Raw genomic sequence first — 21,645 nt, 5'->3', positions numbered from 1 at the left:
CTGTACCTGCCCTAGGAGTGTTTGATGGGACAGTGTAGAGGGAGCTTTACTCTGTATCTAACCCGTGCTGTACCTGCCCCGGGAGTGTTAAATGGGACAGTGTAGAGGGTGCTTTACTCTGTATCTAACCCATGCTGTACCTGCCCTGGGAGTGTTTGATGGGACAGTGTAGATGGAGCTTTACTCTGTATCTAACCCGTGCTGTACCTGCCCTGGGAGTGTTTGATGGGACAGTGTAGAGGGAGCTTTACTCTGTATCTAACCCGTGCTGTACCTGCCCCGGGAGTGTTAGATGGGACAGTGTAGAGGGAGCTTTACTCTGTATCTAACCCGTGCTGTACCTGCCCTGGGAGTGTTTGATGGGACAGTGTAGAGGGAGCTTTACTCTGTATATAACCCGTGCTGTACCTGCCCTGGGAGTGTTAGATGGGACAGTGTAGAGGGAGCTTTACTCTGTAGCTAACCCGTGCTGTACCTGCCCCGGGAGTGTTAGATGGGACAGTGTAGAGGGTGCTTTACTCTGCATCTAACCCATGCTGTACCTGCCCTGGGAGTGTTTGATGGGACAGTGTAGATGGAGCTTTACTCTGTATCTAACCCATGCTGTACCTGCCCTGGGAGTGTTTGATGGGACAGTGTAGAGGGAGCTTTACTCTGTATCTAACCCCGTGCTGTACCTGCCCTGGGAGTGTTTGATGGGACAGTTTAGAGGGAGCTTTACTCTGTATCTAACCCATGCTGTACCTGCCCTGGGAGTGTTTGATGGACAGTGTAGAGGGAGCTTTACTCTGTATCTAACCCGTGCTGTACCTGCCCTGGGAGTGTTTGATGGGACAGTGTAGAGGGAGCTTTACTCTGTATCTAACCCGTGCTGTACCTGCCCCGGGAGTGTTAGATGGGACAGTGTAGAGGGAGCTTTACTCTGTATCTAACCCGTGCTGTACCTGCCCCGGGAGTGTTAGATGGGACAGTGTAGAGGGAGCTTTACTCTGTATCTAACTCGTGCTGTACCTGCCCTGGGAGTGTTAGATGGGACAGTGTAGAGGGAGCTTTACTCTGTATCTAACCCGTGCTGTACCTGCCCTGGGAGTGTTAGATGGGACAGTGTAGAGGGAGCTTTACTCTGTATCTAACTCGTGCTGTACCTGCCCTGGGAGTGTTTGATGGGAGAGTGTAGAGGGAGCTTTACTCTGTATCTAACCCATGCTGTACCTGCCCTGGGAGTGTTTGATGGACAGTGTAGAGGGAGCTTTACTCTGTATCTCACCCGTGCTGCACCTGCCCTGGGAGTATTAGATGGGACAGTGTAGAGGGAGCTTTACTCTGTATCTAACTCGTGCTGTACCTGCCCTGGGAGTGTTAGATGGGACAGTGTAGAGGGAGCTTTACTCTGTATCTAACCCGTGCTGTACCTGCCCTGGGAGTGTTAGATGGGACAGTGTAGAGGGAGCTTTACTCTGTATCTAACCCGTGCTGTACCTGCCCTGGGAGTGTTTGATGGGACAGTGTAGAGGGAGCTTTACTCTGTATCTAACCCGTGCTGTACCTGCCCTGGGAGTGTTTGATGGGACAGTGTAGAGGAAGCTTTACTCTGTATCTAACCCCGTGCTGTAACTGCCCTGGGAGTGTTTGATGGGACAGTGTAGAGGGAGCTTTACTCTGTATCTAACCCGTGCTGTACCTGCCCTGGGAGTGTTTGATGGGACAGTGTAGAGGGAGCTTTACTCTGTATCTAACCCATACTCTACCTGCCCTGGGAGTGTTTGATGGGACAGTGTAGAGGGAGCTTTACTCTGTATCTAACCCGTGCTGTACCTGCCCTGGGAGTGTTTGATGGGGACAGGGTAGAGGGAGATTTACTCTGTATCTAACCCGTGCTGTACCTGCCCTGGGAGTGTTTGATGGGACAGTGTAGAGGGAGATTTACTCTGTATCTAACCCGTGCTGTACCTGCCCTGGGAGTGTTTGATGGGACAGTGCAGAGGGAGCTTTACTCTGTATCTAACCCTTGCTGTACCTGCCCTGGGAGTGTTTGATGGGACAGTGTAGAGGGAGCTTTACTCTGTATCTAACCCCGTGCTGTAACTGCCCTGGGAGTGTTTGATGGGACAGTGTAGAGGGAGCTTTACTCTGTATCTAACCCGTGCTGTACCTGCCCTGGGAGTGTTTGATGGGACAGTGTAGAGGGAGCTTTACTCTGTATCTAACCCATACTGTACCTGCCCTGGGAGTGTTTGATGGGACAGTGTAGAGGGAGCTTTACTCTGTATCTAACCCGTGCTGTACCTGCCCTGGGAGTGTTTGATGGGACAGTGCAGAGGGAGCTTTACTCTGTATCTAACCCCGTGCTGTAACTGCCCTGGGAGTGTTTGATGGGACAGTGTAGAGGGAGCTTTACTCTGTATCTAACCCGTGCTGTACCTGCCCTGGGAGTGTTTGATGGGACAGTGTAGAGGGAGCTTTACTCTGTATCTAACCCGTGCTGTACCTGCCCTGGGAGTGTTAGATGGGACAGTGTAGAGGGAGCTTTACTCTGTAGCTAACCCGTGCTGTACCTGCCCCGGGAGTGTTAGATGGGACAGTGTAGAGGGTGCTTTACTCTGCATCTAACCCATGCTGTACCTGCCCTGGGAGTGTTTGATGGGACAGTGTAGATGGAGCTTTACTCTGTATCTAACCCATGCTGTACCTGCCCTGGGAGTGTTTGATGGGACAGTGTAGAGGGAGCTTTACTCTGTATCTAACCCCGTGCTGTACCTGCCCTGGGAGTGTTTGATGGGACAGTTTAGAGGGAGCTTTACTCTGTATCTAACCCATGCTGTACCTGCCCTGGGAGTGTTTGATGGACAGTGTAGAGGGAGCTTTACTCTGTATCTAACCCGTGCTGTACCTGCCCCGGGAGTGTTAGATGGGACAGTGTAGAGGGAGCTTTACTCTGTATCTAACCCGTGCTGTACCTGCCCCGGGAGTGTTAGATGGGACAGTGTAGAGGGAGCTTTACTCTGTATCTAACCCATGCTGTACCTGCCCTGGGAGTGTTTGATGGGACAGTGTAGAGGGAGCTTTACTCTGCATCTAACACGTGCTGTACCTGCCCCGGGAGTGTTAGATGGGACAGTGCAGAGGGAGCTTTACTCTGTATCTAACTCGTGCTGTACCTGCCCTGGGAGTGTTAGATGGGACAGTGTAGAGGGAGCTTTACTCTGTATCTCACCCGTGCTGTACCTGCCCCGGGAGTGTTAGATGGGACAGTGTAGAGGGAGCTTTACTCTGTATCTAACTCGTGCTGTACCTGCCCTGGGAGTGTTAGATGGGACAGTGTAGAGGGAGCTTTACTCTGTATCTAACCCGTGCTGTACCTGCCCTGGGAGTGTTAGATGGGACAGTGTAGAGGGAGCTTTACTCTGTATCTAACTCGTGCTGTACCTGCCCTGGGAGTGTTTGATGGGACAGTGTAGAGGGAGCTTTACTCTGTATCTAACCCATGCTGTACCTGCCCTGGGAGTGTTTGATGGACAGTGTAGAGGGAGCTTTACTCTGTATCTAACCCGTGCTGTACCTGCCCCGGGAGTGTTAGATGGGACAGTGTAGAGGGAGCTTTACTCTGTATCTAACCCGTGCTGTACCTGCCCCGGGAGTGTTAGATGGGACAGTGTACATAGATACATAGATACATAGAAGATAGGAGCAGGAGTAGGCCATTCGGCCCTTCGTGCCTGCTCCGCCATTTAATGAGATCATGGCTGATCCTTTAATTCAGTATCCCGTCCCCGCCTTCTCTCCGTAACCCTTAACCCCTTTTGCCCGTAGAAATATATCTAATTCCCTCTTAAATATATTTAATGAGCTGGCGTACACTGCCCTCTGTGGCAATGAGTTCCACAGGTTCACCACTCTCTGAGTGAAGAAATTCCCCCTCATCTCTGTCCTAAATGGTTTAGCCCTTATCCTTAAATTATGTCCTCTAGTTCTGTTCTCACCCGCCAAGGGAAACATTCCTTCTGCATCCAGTCTGTCTAGACCTGTCAGAATTTTATACACTTCTATGAGGTCCCCTCTCAATCTTCTAAACTCCAGTGTGTACATCCCTAAACTACATAGTCTCTCCTCATAGGTCATTCCCGCCATTCCTGGTATCAGCCTGGTGAATCGCCGCTGCACCCCCTCCATGGCAAGAACATCCTTCCTCAGATGAGGCGACCAAAACTGTACACAGTACTCGAGGTGTGGTCTCACCAGTGCCCTGTACAGCTGCAGCAAGGTATCCCTGTTCCTGTATTCTAACCCTTTTGCTATGAAGGCCAGCATACCGTTTGCCTTCTTGACCGCCTGTTGCACCTGCATGCTCGCCTTCAGTGACTGGTGTACAAGAACACCCAGGTCTCTCTGTACTTCCCCCTCTCCCAATCTATTGCCATTTAAATAATAATTTGCCCTCCCGTTCCTGCACCCAAGGTGGATAACTTCGCACTTGTCCACATTATAGTGCATCTGCCATTTATCCGCCCAATCGCCCAGTCTGTCCAAATCGCTCTGGAGCTTCCTGGTCTCTTCCTCTGAGCCCACCCCACCTCCTAGTTTAGTGTCGTCTGCAAATTTGGAAATGCTGCATCCGACTCCCTGATCCAGGTCATTAATGTAAATTGTGAACAGCTGGGGGCCCAGGACAGATCCCTGTGGTACCCCACTTGTTACTGCCTGCCATTCAGAAAATGAGCCGTTTATTCCAACTCTCTGTTTTCTATCTGACAGCCAGTTCCCTATCCACGCCAAAACTTTCCCCTTTATCCCATGAGCCTCAATTTTCCATGCTAATCTTTTATGTGGGACCTTATCGAAGGCCTTTTGGAAGTCCAGGTACACCACATCTACTGGCTCTCCCCCATCTATTCTACCAGTTACTCCCTCAAAAAATTCCAATAGATTAGTCAAGCACGATTTACCCTTTGTAAATCCATGTTGACTCTGTCCTATCCTGTCCCCATTTGCTAAGTGCTCCGCTATTTCATCCTTAATGATGGACTCCAGCATTTTGCCCACAACTGATGTAAGGCTTACAGGTCTGTAATTACCTGCTTTTTCCCTACCCCCCTTTTTGAATAGTGGGGTAACGTTAGCTACCCTCCAATCCATCGGCACTGTTCCCGAGTCTAATGAATTCTGAAAAATCATCCTTAGTGCATCCGCTATCTCTAGGGCCACCTCCTTCAGTACCCTAGGATGCATGTTATCAGGCCCTGGGGATTTGTCCACCTTCAATCCCTTTAGCTTCCTTAACACCATATCCTTAGAGATATTGATTTGCGTCAGTTCCTCCTTTGCCAATGTCCCTATTTTTCCCGATATCCCAGGGAGGTTTTTTGTGTCTTCCTTCGTAAAGACTGACCCAAAGTATGCATTTAGTTGATCTGCCATTTCCTTATTTCCCATTATATATTCCCCCGTATCTGACTGCAATGGACCAACTTTGGTTTTCACCAGTCTTTTCCTTTTGATATATTTATAAAAGCTTTTGGAGTTAGTTTTTATATTTTCCGCCAGCTTGTTTTCGTAAGCTATTTTGCCCCTCTTGATCATGCCCTTTGCCCTCCTTTGCTCTATCTTAAACTGTTCCCAATCTTCCGCTCTGGCGCTTTTTTTGGCTATTTTATACGCCCTATCTTTGGATTTTATGCTGTCTCTAATTTCCCCTGTTATCCACGGTTGAGTCACCTTTTTAGATTTCCTTTTATGCCAGATTGGTATAAACAATTTTTGCAATTTTGTCATTCTATCTTTAAATGTTTGCCATTGTTTATCTACCTCCAGTCCTCTCAGGAACGTTGTCCAATCAGACCTACTCAGTTCCCGTCTCATGGCATCATAATTCCCCTTGTTTAAATTCAGGACCTTAGTCTCTGAGTCAATTTCTTCGCTCTCCATTTCGAGTGAGAAATCGATCATGTTATGATCGCTCTGACCCAAGGGTCCCCGTACAACAAGATTACTGATTAGTCCCTTCTCATTGCACAGTACCCAGTCCAATATAGCCTGTTCCCGAGTTGGTTCCTCGACATATTGATCCAGATAACCATCCCTTAAACACTCAAGGAATTCCTCCTCCTCATTATTTTTACTGATTAGGCTAGTCCAATCTATATGTAAGTTAAAGTCACCTATGATGACAGCTGTGCTCTTATTGCACGCTTCTCTAATTTCCCTCGTGATGCCCTCCCTAACCTCTATTTTACTATTTGGAGGCCTATATACCACTCCTATTAATGTTTTTCGCCCCTCGCTATTTCTTAGCTCCACCCATATAGATTCTGTATTAACTGAGTTAATATCCTTCCTTTCAATTGCATTTATCCCCTCTTTTACTAGCAATGCTACCCCTCCTCCCTTTCTTTTTTGTCGATCCTTCCTAAATACTGAATACCCCTGTATGTTAAGCTCCCAGCCCTGCTCACCCTGCAACCATGTTTCCGTAATCCCAATTAGATCATAATTATTAACCTCTATTTCCACAGCTAATTCATCTACCTTGTTCCTGATGCTTCTCGCATTAAGGTATAAAACCCTCAGGCTTTTTTTATGCTCACATTTTTTATGAATTAGTTTGGCCCTTTGTTTTTTGTTCCTCACCCTTTTACCATTTATTTCTGTCTGCCTTTCACTTTCCTCTATTTCACTACATAGGTTTCTAGCCCCCTGCCATACTAGTTTAAATGCTCCCGAACTGCTTTATCAAAAATTACCCCGAGAACATCAGTTCCATCTCTGCACAGGTGTAGACCGTCCCTTTTGTATAGGTCACACCTACCACAAAACTGGTTCCAATGCCTCAAAAATTTAAAACCCTCCCTCTTACACCACTGCTCAAGCCACGTATTTAGCCTAACTATCCTGTTCTCTGTACTCTTACTAGCACGTGGCACTGGTAGTAATCCAGAGATTACTACCTTCGAGGTCCTACTTTTTAGCTTGGCTCCTAACTCCCTAAATTCTACTTGTAGGACCTCTTCCCTTTTTTTAGCTACGTCGTTGGTACCAACATGTATCACGACAACTGGCTGTTCCCCCTCCCCCTCCAGAATGTTCTGCACCCGCGCCGAGACATCCTTGACCCTTGCACCAGGGAGGCAACATACCATCCTGGAGTCTCGGTCGCGACCACAGAAACCCCTATCTATTCCCCTTACAATCGAATCCCCTATTACTATAGCCCTGCCACTCTTTTTCCCTCCCTTCTTTGCAACAGAGGGAGCTTTACTCTGTATCTAACCCATGCTGTACCTGCCCTGGGAGTGTTTGATGGGACAGTGTAGAGGGAGCTTTACTCTGCATCTAACCCGTGCTGTACCTGCCCCGGGAGTGTTAGATGGGACAGTGTAGAGGGAGCTTTACTCTGTATCTTACTCGTGCTGTACCTGCCCTGGGAGTGTTAGATGGGACAGTGTAGAGGGAGCTTTACTCTGTATCTCACCCGTGCTGCACCTGCCCCGGGAGTATTAGATGGGACAGTGTAGAGGGAGCTTTACTCTGTATCTAACTCGTGCTGTACCTGCCCTGGGAGTGTTAGATGGGACAGTGTAGAGGGAGCTTTACTCTGTATCTAACCCGTGCTGTACCTGCCCTGGGAGTGTTAGATGGGACAGTGTAGAGGGAGCTTTACTCTGTATCTAACTCGTGCTGTACCTGCCCTGGGAGTGTTTGATGGGACAGTGTAGAGGGAGCTTTACTCTGTATCTAACCCGTGCTGTACCTGCCCCGGGAGTGTTTGATGGGACAGTGTAGAGGGAGCTTTACTCTGTATCTAACCCGTGCTGTACCTGCCCTGGGAGTGTTTGATGGGACAGTGTAGAGGGAGATTTACTCTGTATCTAACCCCGTGTTGTACCTGCCCCGGGAGTGTTTGATGGGACAGTGTAGAGGGAGCTTTGCTCTGTATCTAACCCGTGCTGTACCTGCCCTGGGAGTGTTTGATGGGACAGTGTAGAGGGAGCTTTACTCTGTATCTAACCCATACTGTACCTGCCCTGGGAGTGTTTGATGGGACAGTGCAGAGGGAGCTTTACTCTGTATCTAACCCGTGCTGTACCTGCCCTGGGAGTGTTTGATGGGGACAGTGTAGAGGGAGATTTACTCTGTATCTAACCCGTGCTGTACCTGCCCTGGGAGTGTTTGATGGGACAGTGTAGAGGGAGCTTTACTCTGTATCTAACCCGTGCTGTACCTGCCCTGGGAGTGTTTGATGGGACAGTGTAGAGGGAGCTTTACTCTGTATCTAACCCGTGCTGTACCTGCCCTGGGAGTGTTTGATGGGACAGTGTAGAGGAAGCTTTACTCTGTATCTAACCCCGTGCTGTAACTGCGCTGGGAGTGTTTGATGGGACAGTGTAGAGGGAGCTTTACTCTGTATCTAACCCGTGCTGTACCTGCCCTGGGAGTGTTTGATGGGACAGTGTAGAGGGAGCTTTACTCTGTATCTAACCCATACTGTACCTGCCCTGGGAGTGTTTGATGGGACAGTGTAGAGGGAGCTTTACTCTGTATCTAACCCGTGCTGTACCTGCCCTGGGAGTGTTTGATGGGGACAGTGTAGAGGGAGATTTACTCTGTATCTAACCCGTGCTGTACCTGCCCTGGGAGTGTTTGATGGGACAGTGTAGAGGGAGCTTTACTCTGTATCTAACCCGTGCTGTACCTGCCCTGGGAGTGTTTGATGGGACAGTGTAGAGGGAGCTTTACTCTGTATCTAACCCGTGCTGTACCTGCCCTGGGAGTGTTTGATGGGACAGTGTAGAGGGAGATTTACTCTGTATCTAACCCCGTGCTGTACCTGCCCCGGGAGTGTTTGATGGGACAGTGTAGAGGGAGCTTTACTATGTATCTAACCCGTGCTGTACCTGCCCTGGGAGTGTTTGATGGGACAGTGTAGAGAGAGCTTTACTCTGTATCTAACCCGTGCTGTACCTGCCCTGGGAGTGTTTGATGGGACAGTGCAGAGGGACCTTTACTCTGTATCGAACCCCGTGCTGTATCTGCCCTGGGAGTGTTTGATGGGACAGTGTAGAGGGAGCTTTACTCTGTATCTAACCCATACTGTACCTGCCCTGGGAGTGTTTGATGGGACAGTGTAGAGGGAGCTTTACTCTGTATCTAACCCGTGCTGTACCTGCCCTGGGATTGTTTGATGGGGACAGTGTAGAGGGAGATTTACTCTGTATCTAACCCGTGCTGTACCTGCCCTGGGAGTGTTTGATGGGACAGTGTAGAGGGAGCTTTACTCTGTATCTAACCCGTGCTGTACCTGCCCTGGGAGTGTTTGATGGGACAGTGCAGAGGGAGCTTTACTCTGTATCTAACCCTTGCTGTACCTGCCCTGGGAGTGTTTGATGGGACAGTGTAGAGGGAGCTTTACTCTGTATCTAACCCCGTGCTGTAACTGCCCTGGGAGTGTTTGATGGGACAGTGTAGAGGGAGCTTTACTCTGTATCTAACCCGTGCTGTACCTGCCCTGGGAGTGTTTGATGGGACAGTGTAGAGGGAGCTTTACTCTGTATCTAACCCATACTGTACCTGCCCTGGGAGTGTTTGATGGGACAGTGTAGAGGGAGCTTTACTCTGTATCTAACCCGTGCTGTACCTGCCCTGGGAGTGTTTGATGGGACAGTGCAGAGGGAGCTTTACTCTGTATCTAACCCCGTGCTGTAACTGCCCTGGGAGTGTTTGATGGGACAGTGTAGAGGGAGCTTTACTCTGTATCTAACCCGTGCTGTACCTGCCCTGGGAGTGTTTGATGGGACAGTGCAGAGGGAGCTTTACTCTGTATCTAACCCCGTGCTGTAACTGCCCTGGGAGTGTTTGATGGGACAGTCTAGAGGGAGCTTTACTCTGTATCTAACCCGTGCTGTACCTGCCCTGGGAGTGTTTGATGGGACAGTGTAGAGGGAGCTTTACTCTGTATCTAACCCATACTGTACCTGCCCTGGGAGTGTTTGATGGGACAGTGTAGAGGGAGCTTTACTCTGTATCTAACCCGTGCTGTACCTGTCCTGGGAGTGTTTGATGGGACAGTGTAGAGAGAGCTTTACTCTGTATCTAACCCGTGCTGGACCTGCCCTGGGTGTGTTTGATGGGACAGTGTAGAGGGAGCTTTACTCTGTATCTAACCCGTGCTGTACCTGCCCTGGGAGTGTTTGATGGGACAGTGTAGAGGGACCTTTACTCTGTATCTAACCCCGTGCTGTACCTGCCCTGGGAGTGTTTGATGGGACAGTGTAGAGGGAGTTTTACTCTGTATCTAACCCGTACTGTACCTGCCCTGGGAGTGTTTGATGGGACAGTGTAGAGGGAGCTTTACTCTGTATCTAACCCGTGCTGTACCTGCCCTGGGAGTGTTTGATGGGACAGTGTAGAGGGAGCTTTACTCTGTATCTAACCCGTGCTGTACCTGCCCCGGGAGTGTTTGATGGGACAGTGTAGAGGGAGCTTTACTCTGTATCTAAACCCTGCTGTACCTGCCCTGGGAGTGTTTGATGGGACAGTGTAGAGGGAGCTTTACTCTGTATCTAACCCATGCTGTACCTGCCCTGGGAGTGTTTGATGGGACAGTGTAGAGGGAGCTTTACTCTGTATCTAACCCGTGCTGTACCTGCCCCGGGAGTGTTTGATGGGACAGTGTAGAGGGAGCTTTACTCTGTATCTAAACCCTGCTGTACCTGCCCTGGGAGTGTTTGATGGGACAGTGTAGAGGGACCTTTACTCTGTATCTAACCCCGTGCTGTACCTGCCCTGGGAGTGTTTGATGGGACAGTGTAGAGGGAGCTTTACTCTGTATCTAACCCGTGCTGTACCTGCCCCGGGAGTGTTTGATGGGACAGTGTAGAGGGAGCTTTACTCTGTATCTAACCCGTGCTGTACCTGCCCTGGGAGTGTTTGATGGGACAGTGTAGAGGGAGCTTTACTCTGTATCTAACCCTTGCTGTACCTGCCCTGGGAGTGTTTGATGGGACAGTGTAGAGGGAGCTTTACTCTGTATCTAACCCGTGCTGTACCTGCCCTGGGAGTGTTTGATGGGACAGTGTAGAGGGAGCTTTACTCTGTATCTAACCCCGTGCTGTAACTGCCCTGGGAGTGTTTGATGGGACAGTGTCGAGGGAGCTTTACTCTGTATCTAACCCGTGTTGTACCTGCCCTGGGAGTGTTTGATGGGACAGTGCAGAGGGAGCTTTACTCTGTATCTAACCCCGTGCTGTAACTGCCCTGGGAGTGTTTGATGGGACAGTGTAGAGGGAGCTTTACTCTGTATCTAACCCGTGCTGTACCTGCCCTGGGAGTGTTTGATGGGACAGTGTAGAGGGAGCTTTACTCTGTATCTAACCCATACTGTACCTGCCCTGGGAGTGTTTGATGGGACAGTGTAGAGGGAGCTTTACTCTGTATCTAACCCGTGCTGTACCTGCCCTGGGAGTGTTTGATGGGGACAGTGTAGAGGGAGATTTACTCTGTATCTAACCCGTGCTGTACCTGCCCTGGGAGTGTTTGATGGGGACAGTGTAGAGGGAGCTTTACTCTGTATCTAACCCGTGCTGTACCTGCCCTGGGAGTGTTTGATGGGACAGTGTAGAGGGAGATTTACTCTGTATCTAACCCCGTGTTGTACCTGCCCCGGGAGTGTTTGATGGGACAGTGTAGAGGGAGCTTTACTATGTATCTAACCCGTGCTGTACCTGCCCTGGGAGTGTTTGATGGGACAGTGTAGAGAGAGCTTTACTCTGTATCTAACCCGTGCTGTACCTGCCCTGGGTGTGTTTGATGGGACAGTTTAGAGGGAGCTTTACTCTGTATCTAACCCGTGCTGTACCTGCCCTGGGAGTGTTTGATGGGACAGTGTAGAGGGACCTTTACTCTGTATCTAACCTCATGCTGTACCTGCCCTGGGAGTGTTTGATGGGACAGTGTAGAGGGAGTTTTACTCTGTATCTAACCCGTACTGTACCTGCCCTGGGAGTGTTTGATGGGACAGTGTAGAGGGAGCTTTACTCTGTATCTAACCCGTGCTGTACCTGCCCTGGGAGTGTTTGATGGGACAGTGTAGAGGGAGCTTTACTCTGTATCTAACCCGTGCTGTACCTGCCCCGGGAGTGTTTGATGGGACAGTGTAGAGGGAGCTTTACTCTGTATCTAAACCCTGCTGTACCTGCCCTGGGAGTGTTTGATGGGACAGTGTAGAGGGAGCTTTACTCTGTATCTAACCCATGCTGTACCTGCCCTGGGAGTGTTTGATGGGACAGTGTAGAGGGAGCTTTCCTCTGTATCTAACCCTTCTCGTACCTTGCTCCACACCGGTCACAATGGATGCAAAGTTATCGTCCAGGAGAATCATGTCCGCCGCGTTTTTGGCCGCATCCGACCCGGCAATCCCCATGGCGATACCGATGTCGGCTTTCTTCAGTGCCGGCGAGTCGTTGACACCATCCCCGGTGACAGCAACAATGAAGCCCTGAGAGAGAGAGAGGGGAGGAAATGGCGTCAACCCGCGACTGGAAGCCGGATCGGGAAGGTGCGCTCGCTCGCTCGCGCGCCGTGCCCGCACCGAGGAGGGAGACCGGGTGCCCGGGCACCCATTCGGTGTCGGGTTTGGCTCGGTGCAAGATCTTGATCGCCGCCTAGTGGCGTTGTACTAAAAAGGAAGGTCTGTGATAGGATGGAAGGTGGACGAGGTTAAGCGGCATTAAGGGATATTCAAGGCTCTAGATGAAGTGTAAATGGCACTGGCCAAATGAAGGACAGCTGCCGTGTGGGAGAGAGAGGGAAAAAAAAAAAGATATTAAGACAGGCGACCAAAAGCTGGGTCAAAGAGGTCGGTTTTTAAGGAGTGTCTTAAAGGAGGAGAGAGAGGCGGAGAGGTTTAGGGAGGGAATTCCAGAGCTCGGGGCCCAGGCGGCTGAAGGCACGGCCGCCAATGGTGGAGCGATGGAAATCGGGGGATGCTCAAGAGGCCGGAATTGGAGGAGCGCAGCGATCTCGGAGGGTTGTAGGGCCTGGAGGAGGTTACAGAGATAGGGAGGGTTGTAGGGGCTGGAGGAGGTTACAGAGATAGGGAGGGTTGTAGGGGCTGGAGGAGGTTACAGAGATAGGGAGGGTTGTAGGGGCTGGAGGAGGTTACAGAGATAGGGAGGGTTGTAGGGGCTGGAGGAGGTTACAGAGATAGGGAGGGTTGTAGGGGCTGGAGGAGGTTACAGAGATAGGGAGGGTTGTAGGGGGCTGGAGGAGGTTACAGAGATAGGGAGGGTTGTAGGTGCTGGAGGAGGTTACAGAGATAGTGAGGGTTGTAGGGGCTGGAGGTGGTTACAGAGATAGGGAGGGTTGTAGGGGCTGGAGGAGGTTACAGAGATAGGGAGGGTTGTAGGGGCTGGAGGAGGTTACAGAGATAGGGAGGGTTGTAGGGGCTGGAGGAGGTTACAGAGATAGGGAGGGTTGTAGGGGCTGGAGGAGGTTACAGAGATAGGGAGGGTTGTAGGGGCTGGAGGTGGTTACAGAGATAGGGAGGGTTGTAGGGGCTGGAGGAGGTTACAGAGATAGGGAGGGTTGTAGGTGCTGGAGGAGGTTACAGAGATAGTGAGGGTTGTAGGGGCTGGAGGTGGTTACAGAGATAGGGAGGGTTGTAGGGGCTGGAGGAGGTTACAGAGATAGGGAGGGTTGTAGGGGCTGGAGGAGGTTACAGAGATAGGGAGGGTTGCAGGGGGACGGCACACACCTGGGCATTCCAAGCGGGGGCGCCACACCACCAGTGCTGGTCGGTACCTTCGGCCAAGGTGGGGGTGGCGGTCTAGAGGAGTTGAGGTAGGCGGGCGGCAGGAGCGGGACGCCTGTCAAAGAATGGAGGCGGCGTAGAGTCGCTTCACTCACCAGCTTCTGGCAGCTCTCCACGATGATCAGCTTCTGTTGCGGCGAGGTCCGGGCGAACACGATCTCCGGATGTGTGCGCAGGATGTCCATCAGCTCTTCGGGAGGCATGTCCTTCAGCTGGCTCCCGTTAACCACGGCCGCGCGGGCTTCCCTGCGGGTGGCAGATAGGGGGCACTGTTACTGCAGGCAACCTGGACCAGGAACAGGAGGAGCCCATTCAGCCCCTCGAGCCTGTTACACAGGAACAGGAGGAGGCCCATTCAGCCCCTCGAGCCTGTTACACAGGAACAGGAGGAGGCCCATTCAGCCCCTCGAGCCGGTTACACAGGAACAGGAGGAGGCCCATTCAGCCCCCTCGAGCCTGTTACACAGGAACAGGAGGAGGCCCATTCAGCCCCTCGAGCCTGTTACACAGGAACAGGAGGAGGCCCATTCAGCCCCTCGAGCCTGTTACACAGGAACAGGAGGAGGCCCATTCAGCCCCTCGAGCCTGTTACACAGGAACAGGAGGAGGCCCATTCAGCCCCTCGAGCCTGTTACACAGGAACAGGAGGAGCCCATTCAGCCCCTCGAGCCTGTTACACAGGAACAGGAGGAGGCCCATTCAGCCCCTCGAGCCTGTTACACAGGAACAGGAGGAGCCCATTCAGCCCCTCGAGCCTGTTACACAGGAACAGGAGGAGGCCCATTCAGCCCCCTCGAGCCTGTTACACAGGAACAGGAGGAGGCCCATTCAGCCCCTCGAGCCTGTTACACAGGAACAGGAGGAGCCCATTCAGCCCCTCGAGCCTGTTACACAGGAACAGGAGGAGGCCCATTCAACCCCCTCGAGCCTGTTACACAGGAACAGGAGGCCCATTCAGCCCCTCGAGCCTGTTACACAGGAACAGGAGGAGGCCCATTCAACCCCCTCGAGCCTGTTACACAGGAACAGGAGGAGGCCCATTCAGCCCCTCGAGCCTGTTACACAGGAACAGGAGGAGGCCCATTCAACCCCCTCGAGCCTGTTACACAGGAACAGGAGGCCCATTCAGCCCCTCGAGCCTGTTACATGGGAACAGGAGGAGGCCCATTCAACCCCCTCGAGCCTGTTACACAGGAACAGGAGGAGGCCCATTCGGCCCCTCGAGCCAGTTACACAGGAACAGGAGGAGGCCCATTCAGCCCCTCGAGCTTGTTACACAGGAACAGGAGGAGGCCCATTCAGCCCCTCAAGCCTGTTACACAGGAACAGGAGGAGGCCCATTCAGCCCCTCGAGCCTGTTCCGCCATTCAGTGAGATCGTGGCTGATCTGCGACCGAACTCCATCTACCTGCCTTTGCCCCGTATCCCTCAATACCTCTGGTTTACAAAAATGAAAGGAGATCTCATTGAAACTTATAAAATTCTAACAGGACTGGACAGACTAGATGCAGGAAGGATGTTCCCGATGGCGGGGGAGTCCAGAACCAGGGGTCACAGTCTAAGGATGAGGGGTAAGCCATTTAGGACAGAGATGAGGAGGAATTTCTTCACCCAGAGAGTGGTGAACCTGTGGAATTCTCTACCACAGAAGGCGGTGGAGGCCAATTCATTAAATATATTCAAGAAGGAGTTGGATATATTTCTTAAGGCTAAAGGGATCAAGGGATATGGGGAGAAGGCAGGGACAGGGTACTGAGTTTGGATGATCAGCCATGATCTCATCGAATGGCGGAGCAGGCTCGAGGGGCCGAATGGCCGACTCCTGCTCCTATCTTCTATGTTTCCATGAGCTGGAGTTGATGCCTGGTGGATGGTGGTGAAAATCCGGGATAACTCGAGGAAGGGGGCAGTGTAACCGGGAAGGGGCTGTTTTCTGTTTACCGTTGGTCGACCTGTTCCACAGGAATCCTCTTGCGAGCGGCAATGTCCTCCACCGTCTCGCTGCCCTCGGAGATGATTCCCACACTGGCGGCGATGGCCTTGGCGGTGATGGGATGGTCGCCAGTCACCATGATCACCTGCACACACATCGACAGCGATGAAATATAAACCCCCCCCGAACCCATCGATTAGATTCCAGCCTGTAACTCACTCCTGGGTATCTGTTATTCTTCTACATATAAACCTCCCGAACCCCTCGATTAGATTCCAGCCTGTGACTCACTCCCAGGTATCTGTTATTCTATATATAAACCCCCCGAACCCCTCGATTAGATTCCAGCCTGTGACTCACTCCCAGGTATCTGTTATTCTATATATAAACCCCCAAACCCATCGATTAGATTCCAGCCTGTAACTCACTCGCGGGTATCTGTTATTCTACATATAAACCCCCCGAACCCCTCGATTAGATTCCAGCCTGTAACTCACTCCCGGGTATCTGTTATTCTATATATAAACCCCCCGAACACCTCGATTAGATTCCAGCCTGTAACTCACTCCCGGGTATCTGTTATTCTATATATAAATCCCCCGAACCCCTCGATTAGATTCCAGCCTGTAACTCACTCCCGGGTATCTGTTATTCTATATATAAACCCCCCGAACCCCTCGATTGGATTCCAGCCTGTAACTCACTCCCAGTTATCTGTTATTCTATATATAAACCCCCCGAACCCCTCGATTAGATTCCAGCCTTTAAATCACACCCGGGTATCTGTTATTCTATATATAAACCCCCCGAAACCCTCGATTAGATTCCAGCCTGTAACTCACTCCCGGGTATCTGTTATTCTGTATATAAACCCCCCGAACCCCTCGATTAGATTCCAGCCTGTAACTCACTCCCGGGTATCTGTTATTCTATATATAAACCCCCCGAACCCCTCGATTAGATTCCAGCCTGCAACTCACTCCCGGGAATCTGTTATTCTATATATAAACCCCCCGAACCCCTCGATTAGATTCCAGCCTGTAACTCACTCCCGGGTATCTGTTATTCTATATATAAACCCCCCGAACCCCTCGATTAGATTCCAGCCTGCAACTCACTCCCGGGAATCTGTTATTCTATATATAAACCCCCCGAACCCCTCGATTAGATTCCAGCCTGTAACACACTCCCGGGTATCTGTTATTCTATATAAAAAAAACCCCGAACCCCTCGATTAGATTCCAGCCTGCAACTCACTCCCGGCTATCTGTTATTCTATATATAAACCCCCCGAACCCCTCGATTAGATTCCAGCCTGTAACTCACACTCGGGTATCTGTTATTCTATATATAAACCCCCCGAACCCCTCGATTAGATTCCAGCCTGTAACTCACTCCCGGGTATCTGTTATTCTATATATAAAACCCCTGAACCCCTCGATTAGATTCCAGCCTGTAACTCACTCCCGGGTATCTGTTAGTCTATATATAAACCCCCCGAACCCCTCGATTAGATTCCAGCCTGTAACTCACTCCCGGGTATCTGTTATTCTATATATAAACCCCCCGAACCCCTCGATTAGATTCCAACCTGTAACTCACTCCCGGGTATCTGTTATTCTACATATAAACACCCCCCGAACCCCTCGATTAGATTCCAGCCTGTAACTCACTCCCGGGTACCTGTCATTCTATATATAAACCCCCCCGAACCCCTCGATTAGATTCCAGCCTGTAACTCACACCCGGGTATCTGTTATTCTATATATAAACCCCCCCGAACCCCTCGATTATATTCCAGCCTGTAACTCACTCCCGGGTATCTGTTATTCTATATATAAACCCCCCCGAACCCCTCGATTAGATTCCAGCCTGTAACTCACTCCCGGGTATCTGTTATTCTATATATAAACCCCCCGAACCCCTCGATTAGATTCCAGCCTGTAACTCACTCCCGGGAATCTGTTATTCTATATATAAACCCCCCGAACCCCTCGATTAGATTCCAGCCTGCAACTCACTCCCGGGTATCTGTTATTCTATATATAAACCCCCCGAACCCCTCGATTAGATTCCATTTGATCGCTCAGTCGCCACCTACCCTGATCCCTGCTGTCCTGCATTTAACCACAGCATCTGGTACAGTAGCTCTGGGCGGGTCGATCATTGAGATCAATCCATCGAAGCACAGCCCACTAGTGGGGAAATTCAAGTCATCCGTGTCAAAGTTGAATCCTCTGGGAAATTCCTTCTCCATCAGGTATATGTGGCAGAATCCTGGGCAGGGGAGGGAGAAGTTATTTTAAACTTACATCGAACCTTGGTTAGACCACACTTGGAGCACGGTGCATAGTTCTGGTCTCCGTATACCTTGGTTAGACCACACTTGGAGCACCGTGCACAGTTCTGGTCTCCATATACCTTGGTTAGACCACACTTGGAGCACCGTGCACAGTTCTGGTCTCCATATACCTTGGTTAGACCACACTGGGAACACTGTGCACAGTTCTGGTCTCCATATACCTTGGTTAGACCACACTTGGAGCACCGTGCACAGTTCTGGTCTCCATATACCTTGGTTAGACCACTCTTGGAGCACAGTGCACAGTTCTGGTCTCCGTATACCTTGGTTAGACCACACTTGGAGCACCGTGCACAGTTCTGGTCTCCATATACCTTCGTTAGACCACACTTGGAGCACTGTGCACAGTTCCGGTCTCCATATACCTCGGTTAGATCACACTTGGAGCACTGTGCACAGTTCTGGTCTCCATATACCTCGGTTAGATCACACTTGGAGCACTGTGTACAGTTCTGGTCTCCATATACCTTGGTTGGACCACACTTGGCGCACTGTGCACAGTTCTGGTCTCCATATACCTCGGTTAGACCACACTTGGAGCACTGTGCACAGTTCTGGTCTCCATATACCTTGGTTAGACCACACTTGGAGCACTGTGCACAGCTCTGGTCTCCATATACCTTGGTTAGACCACACTTGGAGCACTGTGCACAGTTCTGGTCTCCATATACCTTGGTTAGACCACACTTGGAGCACCGTGCACAGTTCTGGTCTCCATATACCTTGGTTAGACCACACTGGGAGCACTGTGAACAGTTCTGGTCTCCGTATACCTTGGTTAGACCACACTTGGAGCACTGTGCACAGTTCTGGTCTCCATATACCTTGGTTAGACCACACTTGGAGCACCGTGCACAGTTCTGGTCTCCATATACCTTGGTTAGACCACACTGGGAGCACTGTGAACAGTTCTGGTCTCTGTATACCTCGGTTAGACCACACTTGGAGCACTGTGCACAGTTCTGGTCTACATATACCTGGGTTAGACCACAGTTGGAGCACCGTGCACAGTTCTGGTCTCCATATACCTTGGTTAGACCACACTTGGAGCACCGTGCACAGTTCCGGTCTCCATATACCTTGGTTAGACCACACTTGGAGCACTGTTCACAGTTCGGGTCTCCATATACCTTGGTTAGACCACACTTGGAGCACTGTGCACAGTTCCGGTCTCCATATACCTTGGTTAGACCACACTTGGAGCACTGTGCACAGTTCCGGTCTCCATATACCTTGGTTAGACCACACTTGGAGCACTGTGCACAGTTCAGGTCTCCATATACCTTGGTTCGACCACATTTGGCGCACCATGCACAGTTCTGGTCTCCATATACCTTGGTTAGACCACACTTGGAGCACTGTGCACAGTTCTGGTCTCCATATACCATGGTTAGACCACACTTGGAGCACTGCACACAGTTCTGGTCTCCATATACCTTGGTTAGACCACACTTGGAGCACCGTGCACAGTTCTGGTCTCCAGATACCTTGGTTAGACTACACTTGGAGCACCATGCACAGTTCTGGTCTCTGTATACCTTGGTTAGACCGCACTTGGAGCACTGTGCACAGTTCTGGTCTCCATATACCTTGGTTAGACCACACTTGGAGCACTGTGCACAGTTCTGGTCTCCATATACCTTGGTTAGACCACACTTGGAGCACTGTACACAGTTCTGGTCTCCATATACCTTGGTTAGACCACACTTGGAGCACTGTGCACAGTTCTGGTCTCGTAATACCTTGGTTAGACCACACTTGGAGCAATGATACATACCAGTGTTTATGCTCTACACAAGTCTCCTCCTGCCTTTTGTCTGATTTACGCTTCTGTGAAGCTCCTCGGGACGTTTTACTAGACTAAAGGCGCGGTATCAATGTGAGTTGTTCAGTTACCCAGCACTCTCTCTCCCAGGCCACCCAGGTCCATGTAGGCTGTTTGAAATGCTTCCTTCCACTGCTCGTCCAGCGGCAGCTCCTGACCCTTGATCATGATGGTGGCGCATTGCTCGAGGATACGTTCCGGAGCCCCCTTCATCACCAGCACGTAGCGGAGGTCTAAGGGGTCCTCCATCTCGTGGATCGACAGCTGCCAGGGTCACAGAGAATCACAGCCAGTTACAGCGAGTCCACAGCACAGACAGAGGCCATTCGGCCCCACTAATCCGTGCTGGTGTTTATGCTCCACACCAGCCTCCTCCCACCCCTCCTCATCTCACCCCATCAACACCAGCCTCCTCCCACCCCTCTTCATCTCACCCCATCAACACCAGCCTCCTCCCACCCCTCTTCATCTCACCCCATCAACACCAGCCTCCTCCCACCCCTCTTCATCTCACCCCATCAACACCAGCCTCCTCCCACACCTCTTCATCTCACACCATCACCACCAGCCTCCTCCCACCCCTCTTCATCTCACCCCATCAACACCAGCCTCCTCCCACCCCTCTTCATCTCACCCCATCAACACCAGCCTCCTCCCACCACTCTTCATCTCACCCCATCAACACCAGCCTCCTCCCACCCCTCTTCATCTCACCCCATCAACACCAGCCTCCTCCCACCCCTCTTCATCTCACCCCATCAACACCAGCCTCCTCCCACCCCTCTTCATCTCACCCCATCAACACCAGCCTCCTCCCACCCCTCTTCATCTCACACCATCACCACCAGCCTCCTCCCACCCCTCTTCATCTCACCCCATCAACACCAGCCTCCTCCCACCCCTCTTCATCTCACCCCATCAACACGAGCCTCCTCCCACCCCTCTTCATCTCACCCCATCAACACCAGCCTCCTCCCACCCCCCTTCATCTCACCCCATCAACACCAGCCTCCTCTCACCCCTCTTCATCTCACCCCATCAACACCAGCCTCCTCCCACCCCACTTCATCTCACCCCGTCAACACCAGCCTCCTCCAATCCCTCTTCATCTCACCCCATCAACACCGCCTCCTCCCACCCCTCTTCATCTCACCCCATCAACACCAGCCTCCTCCCACCCTCTTCATCTCACCCCATCAACACCAGCCTCCTCCCACCCCTCTTCATCTCACCCCATCAACACCAGCCTCCTCCCACCCCCCTTCATCTCACCCTATCAACACCAGCCTCCTCCCACCCCTCTTCATCTCACCCCATCAACACCAGCCTCCTCCCACCCCTCTTCATCTCACCCCATCAACACCAGCCTCCTCCCACCCCCCTTCATCTCACCCCATCAACACCAGCCTCCTCCCACCCCTCTTCATCTCACCCCATCAACACCAGCCTCCTCCGACCCCTCTTCATCTCGCCCCATCAACACCAGCCTCCTCCCACCCCTCTTCATCTCACCCCGTCAACACCAGACTCCTCCCACCCCCCTTCATCTCACCCCATCAACACCAGCCTCCTCCCACCCCTCTTCATCTCACCCCATCAACACCAGCCTCCTCCGACCCCTCTTCATCTCACCCCATCAACACCAGCCTCCTCCCACCCCTCTTCATCTCACCCCATCAACAACATCCTCCTCCCACCCCTCTTCATCTCATCCCGTCAACACC

General features: G+C 51.4%; 1 protein-coding gene across 1 annotated transcript in view; it reads right to left on the bottom strand.

The window, feature by feature from the left end:
• LOC147110124 (potassium-transporting ATPase alpha chain 1-like) overlaps positions 1–20,185 on the bottom strand; it is a 39,531-nt gene extending 19,346 nt beyond the window's left edge. The window contains exons 1-5 of the mRNA XM_086004056.1: positions 19,993–20,185; positions 17,836–18,011; positions 15,743–15,879; positions 13,897–14,047; positions 12,319–12,487 (exon numbers count right to left, since the gene is read on the bottom strand). Of these exons, the coding sequence (XP_085860182.1) occupies positions 12,319–12,487; positions 13,897–14,047; positions 15,743–15,879; positions 17,836–18,011; positions 19,993–20,170 (811 nt within the window). The 5' untranslated portion in view covers positions 20,171–20,185. The remainder of the gene's footprint in view (positions 1–12,318; positions 12,488–13,896; positions 14,048–15,742; positions 15,880–17,835; positions 18,012–19,992) is intronic.
• Positions 20,186–21,645: the final 1,460 nt, after the last annotated feature.

Source organism: Somniosus microcephalus, chromosome 12 (assembly GCF_052327205.1).
Source record: "Somniosus microcephalus isolate GS21.2 chromosome 12, FLI_Smic_1.0, whole genome shotgun sequence".
Lineage (NCBI taxonomy): Eukaryota > Metazoa > Chordata > Chondrichthyes > Squaliformes > Somniosidae > Somniosus > Somniosus microcephalus.
Note: the sequence above shows the minus strand (reverse complement) of the source record. Positions and strands in the feature narration are given on the sequence as shown.